Raw genomic sequence first — 22,273 nt, forward strand, 5'->3', positions numbered from 1 at the left:
GGTCCCTAATGGACCCTATTCTGTCCTTGGTTACCCTCTTCCCATTGATATACTTATAGAATAACTTGGGATTTTCCCTACTTTTACCAGCCAGAGCTTTCTTATATCTGCTCTTTGTTTCCCTAATTGCTTTATTAAGCAAGATTTCTTAGAAGATTGGCTAGCTAACAGTAAACAGAAAGTAGACATAAATGGATAATTTTCTGTTTGGCAAAATATAATGAGTAAAATGCCACAGATAGCAGTACCGAGACCTCAAATGTTTCCAATTTATATCATGATTTGAGTGAAATGACTGAAGCTGTGGTTGCTAAATATACTGATGACACAAAGATAGGAAAGCAAGTTCTAAAGATGACATAAGAAGGTTACACAGGGCTATGGGTAGGTTAAGTAAGTGAGCAAAGATCAGGCAAATGGAGTATAATGTGGGAAAATGTGAAATTGTCAATTTTGGCAGGAAGAATAAAAAAGAAGCTTATTATCTAAATGGTAAGAGATTGCAGAGCTCAAAGATGCAGAGGGATCTGGGTGTTCAAGTGCATGAATCACAAAAGATTAGTATACAAGTACAGCAAGTAATTAGGACAGCGAGTAGGATGTTATTGTTTATTGAGGGGGGAATTGAATGCAATGTAGGGAGGTTATGTTGTAGTTCTATAGGAAATTGGTGGGACTACATCTGGAGTACTGTGTACAGTCATGATCTCCTTATTTGAGGAATCATGTGGATGTGTTGGAAACAGTTCAGAGAAGGTTTACCAGACTGATAACTGGAATGGGCAATTGTGTTATATGGAAAGGTTAGACAAGCGAGGCTTGTATCCACTGGAGTTTAGAAGAGTAAGAGGTGACTTGATTGAAATGTATAAAATCCTGAGGGCTTGAGAGGGTGGATGTGGAGAGGATGTTTCCTCTTGTGGGAGAATCTAAAACCAGGGGGTCACTGTTTAAAAATAAGCAATCAACCATTTAGGACAGAGATGAGAATTTTTTTTCTGAGGGTGGTGAGTCCTTGGAACTGTCTTCCTGACAGGGTGACGGAAGCAGTCTTTGAATATGTTTAAGAGAGGTGCATAGATTATTGCCAGAGAAGCAGGTGAAAGGCTACTGGGGGTTGGTAGGAATGTGGAGGTGAGGTTAAAATCAGCTCAGCTATGATATACTGAGTGGTGGAGCAGGTTCAGGAGGCTGAGTGGCCTACTCCTGCCCTGAACTCCTATGTTTATATATATTGCAACTGAAGGGCAAGGTGTATGGAGATACTCACGCAAGTCATCAAATCTGACAGTACAACCATTTAAAGCCATAAAAAAAGACAAATGAAGTCTCTCAATTTATATTTAGAGGCAGAATATAAAATCAAGGGAGCAGTGTTCAATTTCTACTCAACCACAAACTAAAGTTGCTGCCTCCATTTTACTAAATTAGTAACTGAGTTACTGACCCAATTGCAGCCTTTTGACATCTAATTTATGATCAGTCCTTCCTGGTTTTCATTGATGGCATATCTCCAGCTTTGCCTCCATCTTCAACCTTAGATTTTCACCTTGTACAATGTTAAAGATAAATTCTTCTTCCAGTGACAACTTGGGTAATCTTTTTTGATTTTGATAGAGCAATAAGCTGATGATCATAATGAAAGTATTCATATTAACATTTGTGGCTATTTTGTGTGCAACAAGTTAGTTTGATCATCATCGGTAAACATTAGCTCTTAGCTCAAGAAGGCGTATAGTAGGCTTACCTTCTTCAGTCAGGGCACAGAGTATAAAAATTAGCAAGTCATGTTACAGCTGTATAGAACTTCAGTTAGGCCACATTTGGAATATTAGGTACAGTTCTTGTTGCCACACTACCAGAAGAATATGGAATATTTGGAGAGGATTCAGAAAAGGCTTACCAGGAGATTGCCTGGTTTGGAGGGTATTAGTTATAAGGCGAGATTGGACAAACTTGGTTTGTTTCCACTTGAATGTCAGAGGCTGAGGGGAAACCTGATAGAAATTTACAAAATTGTGAGAGGCATGGATAGAACGGATAGTCGGAATCTTTCCCTGGGTAGGAATGTCAATTATAGGAGATAGGTGAAAGGTGGGAAGTTTAAAGGAGATGTGAGAGGCAAGTTTTTTTACACAGAGGGTGGTAAGTGCCTGGAATGCGCTGCCATGGGAGGCGATAGAAGCAGATACATAGCAATGTTTGAGAGGCATCTTGACAGATGCATGAATAGGCAGGGAATAGAGGGATACAGACCACATAGAGGCAAAAGATCTTTAGGAAGGCATCATGTGTCAGCGTAGGCTTGGTGGACTGAAGGGCCTGTTCCTGTACTGTACTATTCTTTGCTCAGTGCATTGTTAGCAATCTCAATAATTATTGTTAAGCAGCAGTACCTGTTTTCTGAAAATACGTTTCAGTAGCTTGCAATGCCTTTTCTGATATGTAGTTTTAATTACCTATCCCACCCCATCTAACAAACGATGGCTTCTCTTACAGGCAATGTTGGATGTTGTAATAAATCTTCAGTTTCATTACATTGAAAAACTTTGGCAGACTTTTTGGCATTCGACTCCTTCGCCAAGTGATGGTGCTTCTGTCACTTCAGTAAGGTAAGAATATCACAAAACTTTGTGACAATCCATTGACTGTTTGAGTAAACTAAAAGGGCTGGTCCTTTTAACTGTGATTTCTGACATAGATACATCTGTCCAGGAGACTATATTGTCAAATCTTCATTTACTACCTAGAATTAGCCACTCATTCTGGTCACCACATCATCAGAAGGACGTGGAAGCTTTGATGAGAGTGCAAAGAAGGCTCACCAGAATATTGCCTGGTCTCGAGAGTGTTGACGAGAGGTTGAGTAAACTAGGATTGTTTTCACTGGAAAGACAGAGGCCGAAGGGAGATCTGATAGAGGTCTGCAAAATTGTGACAGGCACAGGGTGGATAATCAGGCTTTTTCCTGGGGTGAAAGTGTCCATTACAAGGGGGCACAGGTTCAAGGTGAGAGGGGGAAAGTTTATGGGAGATGTGCGGAGGAAGTTTTCCACACAGAGAGAGGTGGGTACCTGGGACATGTTGCCAGAGGATATGGTGGAAGTAGCAACATGTAAGAGGCATCTGAATGGATACATGAATAGGGAGAAAATAGAGGAATACGGACCAAGTTAGGGCAAAGGTTTTTTTTCAGTTAGGGCGTCATTTTCGGCACAGGCTTAGAGGACCAAAGGGCCTGTTACTGTGCTGTACTTTTCTTGTTCTTCGTAATTTTAATGGTTGAAATGTTATGAAGCAGCTTGATTTGGCATTGCGCTGAGGCAGGAAGGCAAGGGATGGTGCTAATGTGCTGTGTAACTGGGAGGAGGGGTTGCTGCACCAGACTGTTGCTTGCTTTTTTTGGAAGGTGAGGACAATGTCTTGGGGCCATTTCCTTGTTGCCCTGCTTTGTGCACAGATAGTGTTGAATTGTTATGATGTTCAAGAATTTTAAGTATATCACCCCTGCTTGTACTTGCTCAGAGCCCAGTGGTGCTGTAAGGAATGGCAGGACCTTTGAGGGCAGCATAGTGGTACAATGATGGTTAGCTCTTTTGCCTCACAGCGCGAGGGACCTGGGTTTCATTCCGGCCTTGGGTGATTGTGTGAAATGTGCACATTCTCCCCATGTCTGCATGGGTTTCCTCTTGGTGCTCTGGTTTCTTCCCACAGTCTAAAGATGTGCGGGTGGATTAGCCCGGGTAAATGCATGAGGTTAGGAGGACAGGGAGGTTTGAGTTTTGTGTGTGTGTGTGTGTGTGTGTGTGTGTGTGTGTGTGTGTGTGTGTGTGTGTTGGGGGGGGTGAACTGTGATGACGTGGGAACGTTGGGTAAAAGGCTGTTTCTGAGAGTCGGTGCAGACTCGATTGATTGGATGGTTTCCTTCTGTACTGTAGGGATCCTGTGGAACTGCTACTTCTAATGGGAGAGTATTTGCAGAAGGCTGAGACATAAGTGGTTGATTTAAAACTTTCATTTAGGTTTCAGTTGCTGTGCCTGGTTGTCTGTTATGCTGAGACACAGTTCTGGCTGGAATTACACAATGTGTGGCTGCTTAGAATGGAGTCCTATGAGAGATTTAGAATTTTCACCTTTTGAGGAATTAATTGATTCTAAATACTAGGGGTGGAATTTTCCCATCAAGTCTGCGGTGTCATGATCAATGTGGGAATTTGGAGTGAGTCAAAAATTGGAAATCTGCCATCAGGAAAACCGTTCAAATTTTCTGCTTACTGCTTCCACAGCGGGTCGGATTTCCTGTTATCTGTGGTGGCAACGCCATTTGCATTCATTACCATCTTCTGAATGCTCATTAACAACACTCCCATACACCATCAAACTAGTGTGAGAAACATTTGGATATAAGCAGTGTCTGACTGACTGACGGCTCTCTTTTCACTCACAACTTAAAACTGATGCATCATTTGGAGCCTCCCTGCAACAGCACTGCTCTAGGTTCTCAACAAACCCAGTGAGGCCACACTGATGGGGGGGTGCATATCATCTCTCCTCACTGACTTCCTCTGGTATTCAGGAAGGAGTTCCTTGGGAAATCAGACAGGGAAAGCACCCAGACAGAGCAACCAAAGTGGGGAACGGGGGGAAGGAGATCAGAGAGGGTAATGGGCTGGGGGGATGGAGGGGTTGAGGTGAGCGAGGGGAGAAGACATGGGAGATGGTGAGCAAAGGTGGATGGGGGTGATTGGGGGGACGCATGGGAGACAGTGGGCTCTGGGGAGGACAGAACTGATGACAGGCTGAGGCATTTGGGAAGGTGGAGGTAGAGAGGAGAGTGTGGGAAGCTGGAACCCAACATCAACTACAAGGATGCAGACACTGTGGAGAGTCCCACTGGGAGACATGGAAGAGGCAGAGCACTTCTTGGAGTATGAAGAAAAGGAACATAGAACATTACAGCGTAGAACAGGCCCTTCGGTCCACGATGTTGCGCCGACCAGTTAAAAAAAAACAACAACGACCCACTAACCTAAACCAATCCCTTTTCGTCCATAAACCTATCCATAGATCTCTTAAACGCCCCCAAACTAGGCGCATTTACAACTGCAGCAGGCCGGGCATTCCAATCCCTCACCACCCGCTGGGTAAAGAACCTACCCCTGACATCCGTCCTGTAGCTACCCCCCCTTAATTTAAAGCCATGCCCCCTCGTGCTAGCTTTCTCCATCCGAGGAAAAAGGCTATCACTATCCACCCTATCTAAACCTCTAATCATCATCTTATATGTTTCAATAAGATCCCCTCTTAGCCGCCTTCTTTCCAATGAAAACAACCCTAAATCCCTCAGTCTCTCCTCATAGGATCTCCCCACCATACCAGGCAACATCCTAGTAAACCTCCTCTGCACCCTCTCCAAAGCCTCCACATCCTTCTTGTAATGTGGGGACCAGAACTGCACACAGTACTCCAAGTGCGGCCGCACCAGAGTAGTGTACAGTTGCAACATGACGCTGCGACTCCTAAATTCAATCCCCCTACCAATAAACGCCAAGACAGCGTACGCCTTCTTAACAACCTTATCTACTTGATTCCCAAAAGGAATCAATTCCCAAAAGGAGGGCCAGGTATCTGAAGAGGGAGAAGAAGGTCATTTTCCACAGGCCAATTTCATTGAGGAAGCTCGAAGAATGCCTGTGCCATTTTAATTATCACTCGATTATAGGCGGAGTAAGCTGCCAGCAATAGGAGAAAGCCATATTCCTCTTTAGTGCCATTGTCACAAACATGGCTGACGTTATCTGTGAGGGTGTTCCAACCTGGAATGCCAGCTTGTGGTGGTGTATAATTTTGTTTACGGGAATGGCATTAGGAGTCAAATGCAAGACATAGTAAGAACCAGCCCAGTCATAGTATAACACTTATTAAAGACTATTTATTACAATAAAGAAATAAGAAGGGGGAAATCACTTTGATAGGGTTGTACTATAGTCCACCAAATAGTCAGCAGGAAATTGAGGAGCAAATATGTAAGGAGATTACAGAGAGCTCCAAGAAAAATAGGGTGGTAATAGTCAGAGATTTTAATTTTCCCAACATTGGCTGGGACAACCATAGTATTAGAGGATTGGATGGAGAGAAATTTGTTGAGTGTATTCAAGAGGAATTTCTCATTCAGTATGTGGATGGCCTGACTAGAGAGGGGGCAAAACTTGACCTCCTCTTGGGAAATAAGGAAGGGCAGGTGACGGAAGTGTTAGTGAGGGATCACTTTGGGAGCAGTGACCATAATTCCATTAGTTTTAAGATAGCTATGGAGAGTGATAGGTCTGGCCCAAAAGTTAAAATTCTAAATTGGGGCAAGGCCAATTTTGATGGTATCAGGCAGGAACTTTCAAAAGTCAATTGGGGGAATCTGTGGGAAGGCAAAGGGACATCTGGTAAAGGGCATGCTTTCAGAAGTGTGTTAACCAGGGTTTAGGGTAAACACATTCCTCTTAGAGTGAAGGGCAAGGCTGGCAAAAGTCAGGAACCCTGGGTGACTTAGGATATTGAGGCCCTGGTCAAGAAGAAGAAAGAGGCATATGATGTGCATAGGTAGCTGGGATCAAGTGGATCCCTTGAAGCGTATAGGGGGTGTTGGCGTAGAGTTAAGAGAGAAATCAGGAGGGCAAAAAGGGGACATGAAATTGTTTTGGCAAAGGAGAATCCAAAGAGCTTCTACAAATACATAAAAGGCAAAAGAGTAACACGGGAGAGAGTAGGGCCTCATAAGGATCAACAAGGTCATCTATGTGCAGATCCACAAGAGATGAGTGACATAACATAAGAACATAAGAAATAGGAGCAGGAGTGGGCCATCTAGCCCTTCGAGCCTGCCCCGCCATTCAATAAGATCATGGCTGATCTGTCGTGTCTCAGTTCCACTTTCCCACCATCTCCCCATAACCCTTAATCCCCTTGCCTATCAAAAACCTATCAACCCGCGTCTTAAAAATATTTAGCGAGGCAGCCTCCACCACTTCAACGGGCAGAGAATTCCAGAGATTCACCACCCTTTGAGTGAAGAAGTTCCTCCTCAACTCCGTTCTAAACTACCCCCCCTTTATCTTGGGCTGTGCCCTCTAGTCCTACTGTGCTTTCTGAGCGGGAAGAGCCTCTCCACCTCTATCCTATCCATCCCATTCATCATCTTATATGTCTCAATGAGATCTCCCCTCATTCTTCTAAACTCTAACAAGTACAAGCCTAGTTTATTCAGCCTCTCCTCATAGTTCAACCCCCTCAACTCTAGTATCAGCCTAGTAAACCTCCTCTGCACTCCCTCCAAGGCCAAAATATCCTTGCGTAAGTACGGCAACCAAAACTGCACACAGTACTCCAGCTGCGGCCTCACCAGTCCCCTGTTCAGTTGCAGCAAGACCTCCCTACTTTTATATTCAATCCCCCTCGCTATGAAGGCCAGCATCCCATTTGCCTTCCTGACCACCCGCTGCACCTGCAGGCTGGGTTTTTGCGACTCATGCACAAGGACCCCGAGGTCCCTCTGCACCGTTGCATGCTGCAGCTTTTCGCCATGTAAGTAATAGTCCTTCCTACCATTATTCCTACCAAAGTGGACAACTTCACACTTGCTAACATTAAATTCCACTTGCCAGTTCCTGGCCCATTCGCCCAGCCTATCTAGATCCTTCTGCAGACTTTCCACACCCTCTGACAATTTGCCGTTCCACCAATCTTGGTGTCATCAGCAAATTTCGACACCATACACTCGGTTCCCTCCTCCAGATCATCTATATAAGTGGTAAATAGCTGAGCCCCAGCACCGATCCCTGGGGCACTCCACTAGTCACCAACCACCAATCGTAAATGAATATTTCTCATCAGTATTAACTGTTGTGAAAAGCATGGATGTTAGGAAACTTGGGGGAATAAATAGTGATGTCTTGAAGAGTGTACATATTACAGAGAATGAGGTGCTGGAAGCCTTAAAGCGCAACAAGGTAGATAAATCTGCGGGACCTAATGAGGTATATCCCAGGACATTGTGGGAGGCTAGGGAGGAAATTGCGGGTCCCCTAGGTGAGATATTTGAATCATCGATAGTCACGGGTGAGGTGCCTGAAGATTGGAGAGTGGTAAATGCTGTGCCTTTGTTTAAAAAGGGCGGCAGGGAAAAGCCTGGGAGCTACAGGCCAGTGAGCCTCACATCTATGGTGGGTAAATTGTTGGAAGGTACTTTGAGAGAAGGATCTACAGGCATTTAGAGAGGCAAGGACTGATTAGGGACAGTCAGCATCGCTTTATGAGTGGAAAATCATGTCTCACAAATTTAATAGAGTTTTTTGAAGGGGTAACCAAGAAGGTAGATGAGGGCAGCGCAGTTGATGTTGTCTATGTGGACTTTAGCAAGGCCTTTGACAAGGTACCGCATGGTAGGTTGTTGCATAAAGTTAAATCTCACGGGATCCAGGGTGAGGTATCTAAATGGATACAAAATTGTCTTCTTGACAGAAACCAGAGGATGGTTGTAGAGAGTTGTTTTTCAAACTGGAGGCCTGTGACCAGCGGTGTGCCTCAGGGATCAGTGCTGGGCCCACTGTTATTTGTCATTTAATGATTTGGATGAGAATATCGGAGCCATGGTTAGTAAGTTTGCAGATGACACCAAGATTGGTTGCATAGTGGACAGTGAAGAAAGTTATCTCCAGTTGCAACGGGATCTTGATCAGTTGGGCCAGTGGGCTGACGAATGGCAGACGGAGTTTAATTTAGACAAATGTGAGGTGATGCATTTTGGTAGATTGAACCAGGGCAGGAATTACTCAGTTAATAGTAGGGTGTTGGGGAGAGTTCCAGAACAAACAGAAGTAAGGGTCCACATTCATAGCTCCTTGAAAGTGGAGTCACAGGTGGACAGAGTGGCGAAGAAGGCATTCGGCATGCTTGATTTCATCGGCCAGAACATTGAATATAAGAGTTGAAATGTCTTGTTGAAGTCATACAAGACATTGGTATGGCCACACTTGGAATACTGTGTGCAATTCTGGTCACCCTATTGTAGAAAGGATATTATTAAACTAGAAAGAGTGCAGAAAAGATTTACTAGGATGCTACCAGGACTTGATGGATTGAGTTATAAGGAGAGGCTGAATAGACTGGGACTTTTTTCTCTGGAGTGTAGGAGGCTGAGGGTGACTTTGTAGAGGTCTATAAAATAATAAGGGGCATATCAAGGTAGATAGTCAATATCTTTTCCCAAAGGTAGGAGAGTCTAAAACTAGAGGGGATAGGTTTAAGGTGAGAGAGGAGAAATACAAAAGTGTCCAGAGGGGCAATTTTTTCACACAGAGGGTGGTCAGTATCTGGAACAAGCTGCCAGAGTTAGTAGTAGAGGTGGGTACAATTTTATCTTTTAAAAAGCATTTAGATAGTTCATGGGTACAATGAGTATAGAGGGATATGGGCCAAATGTGGGCAATTGGGATTAGCTTGGGAGTTAAAAGAAAAGGCGGCATGGACAAGTTGGGTCGAAGAGCCTGTTTCAATGCAGAAAACCTCTATGACTCTATGACTATGACACGTGAAGAGGATTATTATGTATAGGAACTACTAAATATGCCCACACAGTTTATGTAGAAATTACCCTTTTTGATCTCAACTACATTTTTTGAACTTCCCTTTTCCCAAGCAACATCCAATTCAATAGATCTATAAATAAAGGCAGCTTATAGTTACCGCACTGTATACGGTTGAGGAGCTATTCTGGGGAACATCTCTTTGTTCAGTGAAGAGAGGGTTTTAACTGCCCCCACAAAGGTTTCTTCACTCTTGCTTCTGGTCTGCTTGCTGGAACCGGCTTACAGACTGCTAGATAGAAATTGCATTTCTGCTTCCAAAGAACAAAGAAAATTACAACACAGGAACAGGCCCTTCGACCCTCTACGCCTGTACCGACCGTGCTGCCCGACTGAATTAAAACCCCCTACTCTTCCAGGGATTATATCCCCCTTTCCATCCTATTCACGTATTTGTTAAGATGGTAGTGACTGTTAAAAGTCACTATCATATCTGCTTCCACTACCTCCCCTGGCAGCAAGTTCCAGGCACCCGTCACTCTCTGTGTGAAACAACTTGCCTCATACATCTTAAACCTTGCCCCAGCACCTTAAACCTGTGCCCTCTAGTAATTGACTCTTCCACCCTGGGAAGAAGCTTCTGATTATCCACTCTGTCCATGCCTCTCATAATCTTGTAGACTTCTATCAGGTCACCCCTCAACCTCTATTGTTCCAATGAGAACAAACCTAGTATCTCCAACCTCTCCTCACAGCTAATGCCCTCCATACCAGACAACATTCATGTCGTCCTTGGCTTCAGGTATAGTGCCGGAAAACTGGAGGATAGCAAATGTTGTCCCCTTGTTCAAGAAGGGGAGTAGAGACCATCCTGGGAATTATAGACCGGTGAGCCTTACTTCTGTTGTGGGCAAAGTTTCGGAAAGAATTATAAGGGATCGGATTTATAATCATCTAGAGGGAAATAAATTGATTAGGGATAGTCAACACGGTTTTGTGAAGGGTAGGTCATGCCTCACAAACCTTATCAAGTTTTTTGAAAAGGTGACCAAAGAGGTGGACAAGGGTAAGGCAGTTGACGTGGTGGATATGGATTTTAGTAAAGCGTTTGATAAGGTTCCCCATGGTAGGCTATTGCAGAAAATGCAGATGCATGGGATTGTGGGTGATTTAGCAGTTTGGATCAGGAATTGGCTAGCTGATAGAAGACAGAGGGCGGTGGTTGATGGGAAATATTCAACCTGGAGTTCAGTTACAAGTGGTGTACCTCAAGGATCTGTTTTGGGGCCACTGCTGTTTGTCATTTTTATAAATGACCTAGATGAGAGTGTAGAAGGATGGGTTAGTAAATTTGCTGACGACACCAAAGTTGGAGGAGTTGTAGACAGTGAGGATGGATGTTACAGTTTGCAGAGGGACATAGATAAGCTGCAGAGCTGGGCCGAGAGGTGGCAAATGGAGTTTAATACAGAAAACTGTGAGGTGATTCACTTTGGTAAGAATAACAGGAGTACAGAATATAGGGCTAATGGAAGGACTCTTAGTAGTGTTGACGAGCAGAGAGATGTCGGTGTGCATGTGCATAGCTCCCTGAAAGTTGGCACCCAGGTTGTCAAGAAGGCGTACGGTGTGTTAGCTTTTATTGGTAGAGGGATTGAATTTTGGAGCCATGAGGTCATGTTGCAACTGTACAAAACTCTGGTATGGCCGCACTTGGAGTATTGCATACAGTTCTGGTCGCCGCATTATAAGAAAGATGTGGAGGCATTGGAAAGGGTGCAGAGGAGGTTTACCAGGATGTTGCCTGGTATGGTGGGAAGGTCTTATGAGGAAAGGCTGAGGGACTTGAGGTTATTTTCATTAGAGAGAAGAAGGTTACGAGGTGACCTGATTGAGGCATACAAGGTGATCAAAGGATTGGATAGGATGGACAGTGAGAGCCTTTGGCTTCGGATGGTGATGGCTAACACAAGGGGACATAGCTTTAGATTAAGGAGTGGTAATTATAGGACAGGTATCAGAGGTAGGTTCTTTACTCAGAGGGTAGTAAGGGCGTGGAATGCCCTGCCTGCAGCAGTTGTGGACTCGCCAACTTTAAGGGCATTCACATGGTCAGTGGATAGGCAAATGCACAACAATGGAATAGTTTAGGTTAGAGGGTCATTAGATTGGTTCCACTGGTCGGCGCAACATCGAGGGCTGAAGGGCCTGTACTGCGCTGTAATGTTCTATGTTCTACATCCTGGTAAATCTTTTCTGTACCCTGTCCAAAGCCTCCACATCCTTCTGGTAGTGTGGTGACCAGAATTGAACATTATATTCCAAGTGCGGCCTAACTAAGACTCTAAAGTTGCAACATGACTTGCCAATTTTTAAACTCAATGCTTCAGTCAGTGAAGGCAAGTATGCCCTGTATGCCTTCTTGACTACCTTCTCCACTCGCATTTCAGTGAACTGCATACCTGTACACCCAGATCCCCCTGCCTATCAATATTCTATGAAAACCTTCCATGAAAGGTTGGCAATTATATTACTTTCCCATTTGATGGTTCTCTCTGTATATTTGCCATTTATCCCCTCAGCTCTGTAAGTTCTAAAAGATTAACATATGGATGCCTCCCCTGAATGGTCCAGTCATCTAGCTAAGGTGGCATTATACATGCAAAGGGTTTACACTATTCTGGGATTGCACTCACATCAGCATTGATTTTTTTCACCAATACTTTCCCACCACCACCATTATACCATTGTGCTGCACGATCTCCATCCTCATCCTTTTCTGGTGAGGACTCATCACACTTGTTCTGGTCTGTCTAAAACTGCTAATCTTGTTACTGGGATACTCGCATTCTGTGAAATGCTGGTGGTTTCTAAATGGTTAATTTTATAAAATCATAAATCATAAAATTGAGAAATCATAATTTTGTCACATTCTTGCTTGCTATGAGACTCAGTTATGACAGCCATGCGATTACACTGAAAGGGATTTACAACCAGTCACATCACTGGCAAGATCCACATTCCAACTTGCACCTTCAACCCTCATGATGGACTAGGCTATGATCTGTGAAAAGGTCAGCACTGAACCCTGGGAAGTGAAAACCGACTCAACACCGCCAATTCTGTCCCGAAGAACTTATTGCAGCTGTGGCCACCTTAATCAGAAACTGCATCTGACAGCAAAATAGTTGCATGGTTGTGGATATCATCATCTCGTGAAGCCTTGTGTTTTGCCACTGAGGAGACACAATGGCAGCTATCCCTTCAGACTACTGAGGAGCCCTCACACAATACTGTCTCCCAGCGACATCCGTTACAAGTTCATGAGTAAGCAGAATACAGACAGTGTATTCTGACATTCACATGAATGTCAGAAAGTGACAACTCATGGAGGACTCATCCGTACTTGGTCGCTGGGAGAAGCTAATTTCGCCTTCCCCATAGGAATGATCCCTGTCCTCAGCCACTTGCGGCAGCATCCTCAAATTTGGACAGCTCTGTGTGCTGGCCATCCCTCCTCCCATCTTAGGGCTTGGACCACATGAAGACAAAAGAAAGAAATGTGATGAGAAGAGATGGAGCAAAGGCTGGGAAACATGCAAACCTCCCATGTGCGGTGAGCCCACCCCAGACACTCACCTGATGAAGGAGCAGCACTCTGAAAGCTCGTGATATCAAATAAACCTGTTGGAGTTTAACCCGGTGCTGTGAGACTTGTTACTGTCCCCAGAAAAGGCTGAGGATGGAGATTGTGCAGCATTATGGTATAATGGTGGTGGTGGGAAAGTATTGGTGAAAAATTCAGTGCTGATAAGTGAGCCCTGCCTACTGTTGTGTGCAATCCTGGGAGGGTGTAACCTTTGCATGCATATTACCATGATGATAGTGTGAGATTGGAGTGAGCTGGAAGTGACTCACCCTGGTGCAGCGGATTAGATCATTCATCCTTTTCCTGTTCTGGATGGGGCAGTTACCAGCCAAGCTGATTTGACTTGCCACTGCCTCCCAGGCTAGAGAAGTGAGGCTGGTGTGCTTCCTGGAGCTATCCTTTGATAAAGCACATCCTGGTGTTTGCGTACTCCTTGTATCAAAGCCTGGAGAATGTGCTAACATTCTTCTGTTGTGTGGATATCTCTACGGGTCTCCTGAATGACAGCTGGGGCTAAAGAGAGTGAAATGTGGTGTATTTAAATATGATGCTTGACCTTGGACCCCATTTGGTAACAGCGGGCCGAACAAATCCATTCCCAACCCAACGTGTGATTCGGAGACACACTTGCCTGAGCTTATTAGGCGCGATTTCCCAGTTCTCTGTCCAACAGGGAACATGCTGCAGAAACCACCTCCTGCAGCACTTAGTTTCAAAAACAGGACATTTAGCCCAAGCTGTCTAATGCCCAATTTGGCTATTGGTTCCTCTTAATGGGTAAAAGGCGTATCATAGATGCTAAATACCACATGGATCTGCTGCAGTGTGGAATAACTGGCTCCAGCTCAGTCTGCAATATACTGTTACATTTCCATTAGTTGTGCAGTTGCTTTGCATTTCTTGTTTTTTGTGCAGTGAGGAAGAGAGTGAGGCCGTTTTCCCCAAAGAGAAACTCATCAACCTGTGTAAATTTGAACCCATCATTAAATGGATGAGGAACTGTGATCACGTACTTTACCAGGCACTAGTGGAAATTCTAATCCCGGATGTACTGCGACCTGTCCCCAGTGAGTAGCTTGTGATTATTGCTGTTTGCTATTGTACTTCTATATTCAAACCCTTGCAGCTGCCCCAAGTGAGTTAGAGGTTTTTTACAATTATTTCTCTGAATGTGCACAGCACCTGACAACACTGACATTTGTTACCACCTCTAGTTTCTCTGAACTGAGTGGCTTTCTGAGCACTTCAGAGTATAGTTAAGAGTCAGCTACATTGTTGTCGGACAGCAGTCACTAATGAATGCAGGTTTCCTTTCCTAAAGGACGTTCATTAATAAGCCAGCTGGATTTTTCTGACAACTTGTCTCCTTCCTGGTTATTTACCAGCACCAGATTTTTATAGTTCATAAGTTAATACAATATAGGAGCAGAATTAGGCCATTTGGCCCATTGGGTGCGCTCCGCCATTCAATCACGGCTGATATACTTCTGATCCCCATTTTCCTGCCTTCTCCGCATAACCCTTCAACCCATTACCAATTAAAAATCCGTCTTACTCCTCCCTAAATTTACTCACTGTCCCAGCATCCACCGCAGTTTGGGGTAGCGAATTCCACAGATTCACAACCCTTTGGGAGTAGTAATTTCTCCTCAACTCTGCTTTAAATTTGCTACCCCTTATCCTAAGACTATGACATCTCGTCTTAGCGTGCCCCAACAGCGGAGCATTTGCTTTATCCATACCTTTCATCTTGCATACCTCAATTTGATCTCTCCTCATTCTTCTAAATCAAAATATTCAACTCTATTGGATAGGCCATTAATTTTTCATCTTCCTTCAGGTGCCTTGACCCAAGCTATTCGGAATTTTGCCAAGAGTTTGGAGGCATGGTTGATGAGTGCAATGAATGGCTTCCCTCAGCAGATGGTTCGGACCAAGGTAAGACTGGATGTGATCATCTTTATTCAATACTTCTGCCCTTCAAACTGCCCTCAACAAGTTTGCCCTGTTAGATTTGTTTTCATAGAATGAAACCAAATGTAATTTTTGTTTTTCTTTTAGAGGGTTTTGGTTTTGAAATATTCAAGACCATATGTCCCTGTTTTTTTTCTAACTAATTCTGCTTTTACGAACTTTTTTTTTCTGTGGGAAAACAAGGGGAAGTGCCAAGGTTATGGACAAAGTTGGGAAGAGTAGGGTGAGGTAGGTCAGGATGCAATTGTTGGCAGATTAAGTTGAGAAAGATTGAGTAAAAAATCTTATGGGCTCATTCAATAATGACAGCTTCATAGAGGATAGCACAATGTTTGGTATTCTGCAGAGGAATCACTAAATTCATATGATTATACCCGTCCTGTTTGTCACATTTCAAAACTTTTAGCTGTTTGCCCTTGGAAGAATTTAAGTATATTTTCATTGAGTTCAATTTATGTTGCAAAGAATAAATCCATAGAATCATCATTGCTGGAGTTGCGGATTTGAATTCCAGTGCAGTAACTGGGGCGGCACGGTAGCACAGTGGTTAGCAGTGCTGCCTCACAGCACCAGGGACCTGGGTTCAAATCTGGCCTCAGGTCACTGTCTGTGTGGAGTCTGCACATTCTCCCTGTGGTTGGGTGGGTTTCCTCTGGGTTGCTCTGGTTTCCTCCCATCGGAATTAGGTTAGGTGCATCGGCCATGCTAAATTCTCCCTCAGTGTACCCAAACAGGCGCCAGAATGTGGCGACTAGGGGATTTTGACAGTAACTTCATTGCATTGTTAGTATAAGCCTACTTGTGACACTAATAAATGAAAAAAAAAATTCAGATTACTAATAATTATGGCAGTTCAGTAAAAACCCCAGTATACCCCAGTCACATGAGGTGTTGGAGCAGCCCTGCTTGTTTGACCTCAGCAGGAGTCCGTGTCGAGGAGGGTGGACCATTCTTTTTGATTGGCAGTTTGGGTTAGTCCCTGGACACCAACCTGGTGAATGGTTGGTGGTCAGGCTGCTGGCTTCTTGCCTAACACAGGAAAATGCACTGATGGTTTTCTTTGGTAAAGAGGCCAGCCCGCAAGGCCTTAAATACGGGCCAGACAAAGAGTTTACTGATGCAAGGAGTGCATAAAGATCACTAACATGGCATGTTTTGTTATTGTCATGTTACAAAGGAATGTCAGAAAAGTAAGTTAATAAGTGAGATTTATTGTAAATTTTCTACTCAATGTTTGTAAAATCTCTCAGCTTGTTAATGTATGTTGGGTTTTGTCTCACTCATATTTATTAGATAACTTTTGAAAGATTGAAGGAGTGTATTTCATTGTTATAGCTTCAGGCACACTCTAATGAATATCTGTTGGGCAGTAATGGTAAAGCACTGATCAGGAAGAACACATGGACCATGTACTTAGACCAGTGATTCCAAACCTAAGAGATTATCTGAAAAAAAAAATCTGTGGCACCCGTTAGATGAATCAAAGCAATTGATGGTGAGGATGAAATTATTTGAATATCTGGTTATTTATTTTGGGGCCGGAAGTTTTACCAATGCATTCAAATCTTTTTTTTAAATAATAGTGATTCAAAAAATGTATTCACCTTCAATGCAATTGGTGTGTAGCTGAAGCTGTTTAACACATTGGCAATGACTGAGGAAGCAAATAATCAGGATTAAACCATCAACTCATTGTATCTGGAATGTACACCAATCGCATTCATTATCCCAGCTTGTTAAAACCTCACTGTGCCCTCACTGGAGGTTAATTTAGTTGACTTGGAACTTTTATTTGACCAGCTGATGAAATGGTGAGGATTTTATGAAGTGGGTGTTTGGAGGTTGGGTTGTGATGTTCGGTGTGTAGTAGTTTGTCCACTAACTGAGTGCTGTATTGTGCTTTTTTAAAGGTGGGAGTAGTTAGTGCCTTTGCCCAAACATTGCGCCGATACACCTCCCTGAATCACCTCGCACAGGCTGCCAGAGCTGTGCTACAGAACACATCACAGATCAACCAGATGCTCAGTGACCTCAACCGTGTGGACTTTGCCAATGTGCAGGTGAGACCTCCCAGCTAGACTGTTAATCTGCTGCATCTTTTCATCAAATTCTCTCTCACCTGAGGAGAGCAGGAGAGCAATAGTAATCGGGGACGGGATGGTTAGAGGGACAGATAGGAGGTTTTGTGGCAGCAAAAGAGACTCACGGATGGTATGTTGCTTCCCGGGTGCAAGAGTCCGTGATGTCTCGGACCGTGTTTTCAAGATCCTTAAGGGGAAGGGGGATCCGTCGCAGGTCACGGTGCACATCGGTACCAATGATATAGGTAGAATAAGGGATGGGGATTTAAAACAGGAATTTAGGGAGCTAGGTTGAAAGCTGAGAGCCAGGACAAAGCATGTTGTCATCTCTGGTTTGTTGCCAGTGCCACGTGCTAGTGAGTTAAGGAACAGAGAGAGAGTGCAGATTAACATGTAGCTGCAGGGATGGTGTAGGAGAGAGGGTTTCATTTATACGGATAATTGGAGCACATTCTGGGGAAGGTGGGAGCTGTACAAACAGGATGGTTTGCACCTGAACCAGAGGGGCAGTAATATCCTGGGAGGGAAATTTGCTATGGCTCTTCGGGGGAATTTAAACTAATTTGTCGGGGGGGTGGGAAAGTGAGATGTAGTCCAAAAGCCGGTACTGAGGAAGGTCGCAGGAGTGTACAGGCAGACAGGATGGTGGGTTGAAGTGTATCTACTTCAATGCAAGGAGCTTCAGGAATAAAGTAGGTGAACTTGGAGCGTGGATTGGTACTTGGGACTATGATGTTGTGGCCATTACGGAGACACGGTTAGAACAGGGACAGGAATGGTTGTTGGCAATTCCGGGGTATAGATGTTTCAGTAAGAGTAGGGAAGGCAGTAAAAGAGGCGGAGGAGTAGCATTGTTAATCAAGGATAGTTTAACAGCTGCTGAAAGGCATTTCGAGGGGGATCTGCCCACTGAGGTAATATGGGCTGAAGTTAGAAATAGGAAAGGATCGGTCACGTTGTTAGGAGTTTTCTATAGGCCCCCAAATAGTAATAGGGATGTGGAGGAGGAAATGGCAGATTATGGATAGGTGTGGAGGTCACAGGGTAGTTATCATGGGCAACTTTAACTTTCCAAATATTGATTGGAACCTTTATAGGTCGAATAGTTCGGATGGGGCAGTTTTTGTACAGTGAGTGCAGGAGAGTTTCCTGACACAATATGTGGATAAGCCGACAAGCGATGGGGCCACATTGGACTTGGTACTGGGTAATGAACCGGGCCAGGTGTTAGATTTGTTTGTGGGGGAGCACTTTGGTGATAGTGACCACAGTTCAGTGTCCTTCATTATTGCAATGGAGATGGATAGGGTCACATGGCAGGGCAAGGTTTATAATTGGGGCCGGGGTAATTATCATGTGATTAGGCAAGAATTAGGGAGCATAAGATGGGAACAGAAGCTGTCAGGTATGGGCACAAACGAAAAGTGGAGCTTGTTCAAGGAAAAATACTGTGTGTCCTTGATAGGTATGTCTCTGTCAGGCGGGGAGGAAATGGCTGAGTGAGGGAACCATGGTTCACAAAGGAGGTTGAATGTCTTGTTAAGAGGAAAAAGGAAGCATATGTAAGGATAAGAAAACAAGGTTCAGTTGGGTCGCTCGAAGGTTACAAGGTAGATGGGAATGAGTTAAAGAAAGGACTTAGGAGAGCTAGGAGGGGGCATGAGAAGTCCTTGGTGGGTCGGATAAAAGAAAACCCCAAGGCGTTTTACTCTTATGTGAGAAATAAAAGAATGTCTAGGGTGAGGTTAGGGCCAGTCAAGGATAGTAGTGGGAACTTGTGCATGGAGTCAGAAGAGATAGGTGAGGCATTGAATGAATACTTTTCTTCAGTGTTCACTAAGGAGAGGCCATGTTTTTGAGGATGTGTGTGTGATACAGGCTGATAGGATCAAGGAGGTAGATGTTCTGAGGGAAGATGTATTAGCAATTTTGAAAAACCTGAGGATCGATAAGTCCCCTTGGCCAGATGGGATACATCCTAGGATACTTTGGGAGGCAAGGGATGAGATTGCGGAGCCTTTAGATTTGATCTTTGGGTCCTCACTGTCCATGGGGATTGTGCCAGAGGATTGGAGAGTGACGAATGTTGTTCCTCTCTTCAAGAAAGGAAATAGGAATGACCCTGGTAATTATAGACCAGTTAGTCTTACTTTGGTGGTCGGTAAGTTAGTGGAAAGGGTCCTGAGAGATAGGATTTATGACCATTTGGAAAGATGCAGTTTAATCTGGGATAGTCAGCACGGTTTTGTGAGGGATAAGTCCTGTCTGTCAAATTTGGTTGAATTCTTTGAGGAGGTAACTAAGTGTGTAGATGAAGGTAGAGCAGTTGATGTTGTATACATGGATTTTGATAAGGCATTTGATAAGGTTCCCCATGGTAGGCTCATGAAGAAGATAAGGAGGCGTGGGATAGAAGGAAATTTGGCCGATTGGATAAGTAACTGGCTGTCTCATAGAAGACAGAGGGTGGCAGTGGAAGGAAGATTTTCAGACTGAAGGCCAGTTACCAGCGGTGTACCACAGGGATCAGTGCTGGGTCCTCTGCTATTTGTGATTTTTATCAATGGCTTGGAAAAGGAGGGCTTGAAGGGTGGGTTAGTAAACTTGCTAATGACACCAAGATTGATGGAGTAGTGGATGAGGTGGAGGGCTCTTGCAGGTTGCAAAGAGATGTTGATAGGATACAGAGCTGGGCCGAAAATGGACAGATGGAGCTTAACCCTGATAAGTGTGAGGTAATTCATTTTGGTAGGACAAACTTGAATGCGGATAGCAGGGTCAACGGCAGGGTTCTGAGGAATGTGGAGGAACAGCGAGATCTTGGGGTTCACATCCACAGATCTCTGAAGGTTGCCACTCAAGTGGATAGAGCCGTGAAGAAGGCTTATAGTGTGTTAGTGTTTATTAACAGGGGGTTTGAGTTTAAGAGCTGTGGGGTTATGCTGCAACTATACCGGACCTTGGTGAGACCACATTTGGAATATTGTGTGCAGTTCTGGTCACCTCACTATAAGAAGGATGTGGAAGCATTGGAGAGAGTGCAGAGGAGATTTGCCAAGAGGCTGCCTGGTTTAGAGGGTAAGTCTTATGAGGAAAGATTGAAGGAGCTGGGGCTTTTTTCTTTAGAGCGGAGGAGGATGAGAGGCGACTTATTAGAGGTATATAAGATGATGAGGGGGTTAGATAGAGTGGACGTGCAGAGACTATTTCCTCGGGTGGATGTAGCTGTTATTAGGGGGCATAACTATAAGGTTCATGGTGGGAGATATAGGAGGGATGTCCGAGGTAGATTCTTCACTCAGAGTGTGGTTGGGGTGTGGAATGCACTGCCTGCTGTGATAGTGGAGTCGGGCACTTTAGGAACTTTCAAACGGTTATTGGATAGGCACATGGAGCACACCAGAATGATAGGGAGTGGGATAGCTTGATCTTGGGTTTGGACATAGCTCGGCACAACATTGAGGACCAAAGGGCCTGTACTGCGCTGTACTGTTCTGTGTTCTCACCTTCAACACCGTCAGAAATAGCCATGGATTTCCTAGGAATTGAGGCAATCTATTCAATAACTTTCTCCAAGCTGTTTTGCTTTTTCTGACCCCCTCTCTCATGTTTTCATTTTTTTTATTTCGCTTCATCTTGCCTGCCTTCCTATCATCAATTCAAGCACGATCTACTCAGAGCCCCTCCTCATCCAACTCTTGACTGCCTCAATTTCTTTGTTGACACTCCCACTTAATACTCCTGTTGCACAAGAACCATCCCCCTTTCTTTCAAAATTTCTGTATTCACCCTCATTCATCCTCAAAAAGAGGGCTCCCTTTTGTTAAACCTGGTTGATAAGGACTTTATTCTCTGGAGCGTAGAAGAATGAGGGGAGATTTGATAGAGGTGTATAAGATTTTGATGGGTATAGATAGAGTGAATGCAAGCAGGCATTTTCCACTGAGGCTAGAGGAGAAAAAAACCAGAGGGCATGGGTTAAGGGTGAAAGGAGAAAAGTTTAAAGGGAATATTAGGGGGGGCTTCTTCATGCAGAGAGTGGTGGGAGTGGAATGAGCTGCCAGATAAAGTGGTAAATTCGGGGTCACTTCTAACATTTAAGAAAAACTTGGATGGGTTGATGGATGAGAGGGGTGTGGAGAGATATGGTCCGAGTGTGGGCCAGTGGGACTAGGCAAAAAAATGGTTCGGCACAGACAAGAACGGCCAAAAGGCCTGTTTCTGAGCTGTAATTTTCTCTGGTTCTGTGGTTCTATAAAGGGCGGTGTGCGCAAGGTGGTCCTCAGTGTGCAGAGACTTTGTGAAGATACCACTGCCTTAGGCCGGTGTTGTTCCTGATTCGCTCTACACCGCCCTACAAGGCAGACTGGTTCCTGCCTCCATCTCCATGCCTAACTGGTCTTCATAGACAGATCTGTGATTCTGGACCCCTGGACCCTCCTCTGTCACTGAATCAGATCAGTAGTGTCCCTGGGGTTGAGGGAGGCCCCCCTCCTGCCTGGTGCCACACACCAGTGCCCATCTGGACAGCACCATACTGTGGGACTCGTGCATCAACTGCAAGAAAAGTCTGATGTTTGATCAGGGGGTGGGGGACAAGGTGAGACCAGGATAGGGCAGGCATTGGCTGACAAAGACAAGTGGGGCAAAGTGTAAGGAGAGCTGTGCAAAGCTTGGGGGGATGTAGCGGAAGGTGAGGGCTTACAATGACAGGCAGAGGGGCAAGGAGATGGATAAAGAGGATGAACAATGGAAGGCAGAGGGAAGACCAAGGGGAAGGAAGCTAGATCCCAACAAGGCTGCATGAATCATTGCCAAACAAGGGGGTCAAAGGGATAGCACAAGTGTTATTGGAAGGGAGGCACGTAGAGTTTGGGTGTCCATTAGTGTGGCACATTACAAGTTGTTCACACAAACACGAAACAGATCAGGGCTGCAGTGCTTTGTGAAGGTTACTGTTATCCATTGTCCTGTTTGGAGTCACAGAGTGCAGA

General features: G+C 44.5%; 1 protein-coding gene across 2 annotated transcripts in view; it reads left to right on the forward strand.

Moving 5' to 3' along the window:
* The window catches only part of LOC145358877 (DNA-binding protein RFX2-like), a 116,977-nt gene that overhangs the window by 82,499 nt on the left and 12,205 nt on the right, over nucleotides 1-22,273 (forward strand). For both annotated transcript variants that reach the window (XM_080213238.1, XM_080213239.1), the window contains exons 10-13: nucleotides 2,500-2,612; nucleotides 14,140-14,291; nucleotides 15,065-15,162; nucleotides 17,109-17,258. In XM_080213238.1, coding sequence (XP_080069364.1) covers nucleotides 2,500-2,612; nucleotides 14,140-14,291; nucleotides 15,065-15,162; nucleotides 17,109-17,258 — 513 coding nt within the window. The remainder of the gene's footprint in view (nucleotides 1-2,499; nucleotides 2,613-14,139; nucleotides 14,292-15,064; nucleotides 15,163-17,108; nucleotides 17,259-22,273) is intronic.

The sequence above is a fragment of the Carcharhinus amblyrhynchos genome, chromosome 26, assembly GCF_965287045.1.
Source record: "Carcharhinus amblyrhynchos chromosome 26, sCarAmb.v2.hapA, whole genome shotgun sequence".
Taxonomy (NCBI): Eukaryota; Metazoa; Chordata; class Chondrichthyes; order Carcharhiniformes; family Carcharhinidae; genus Carcharhinus; species Carcharhinus amblyrhynchos.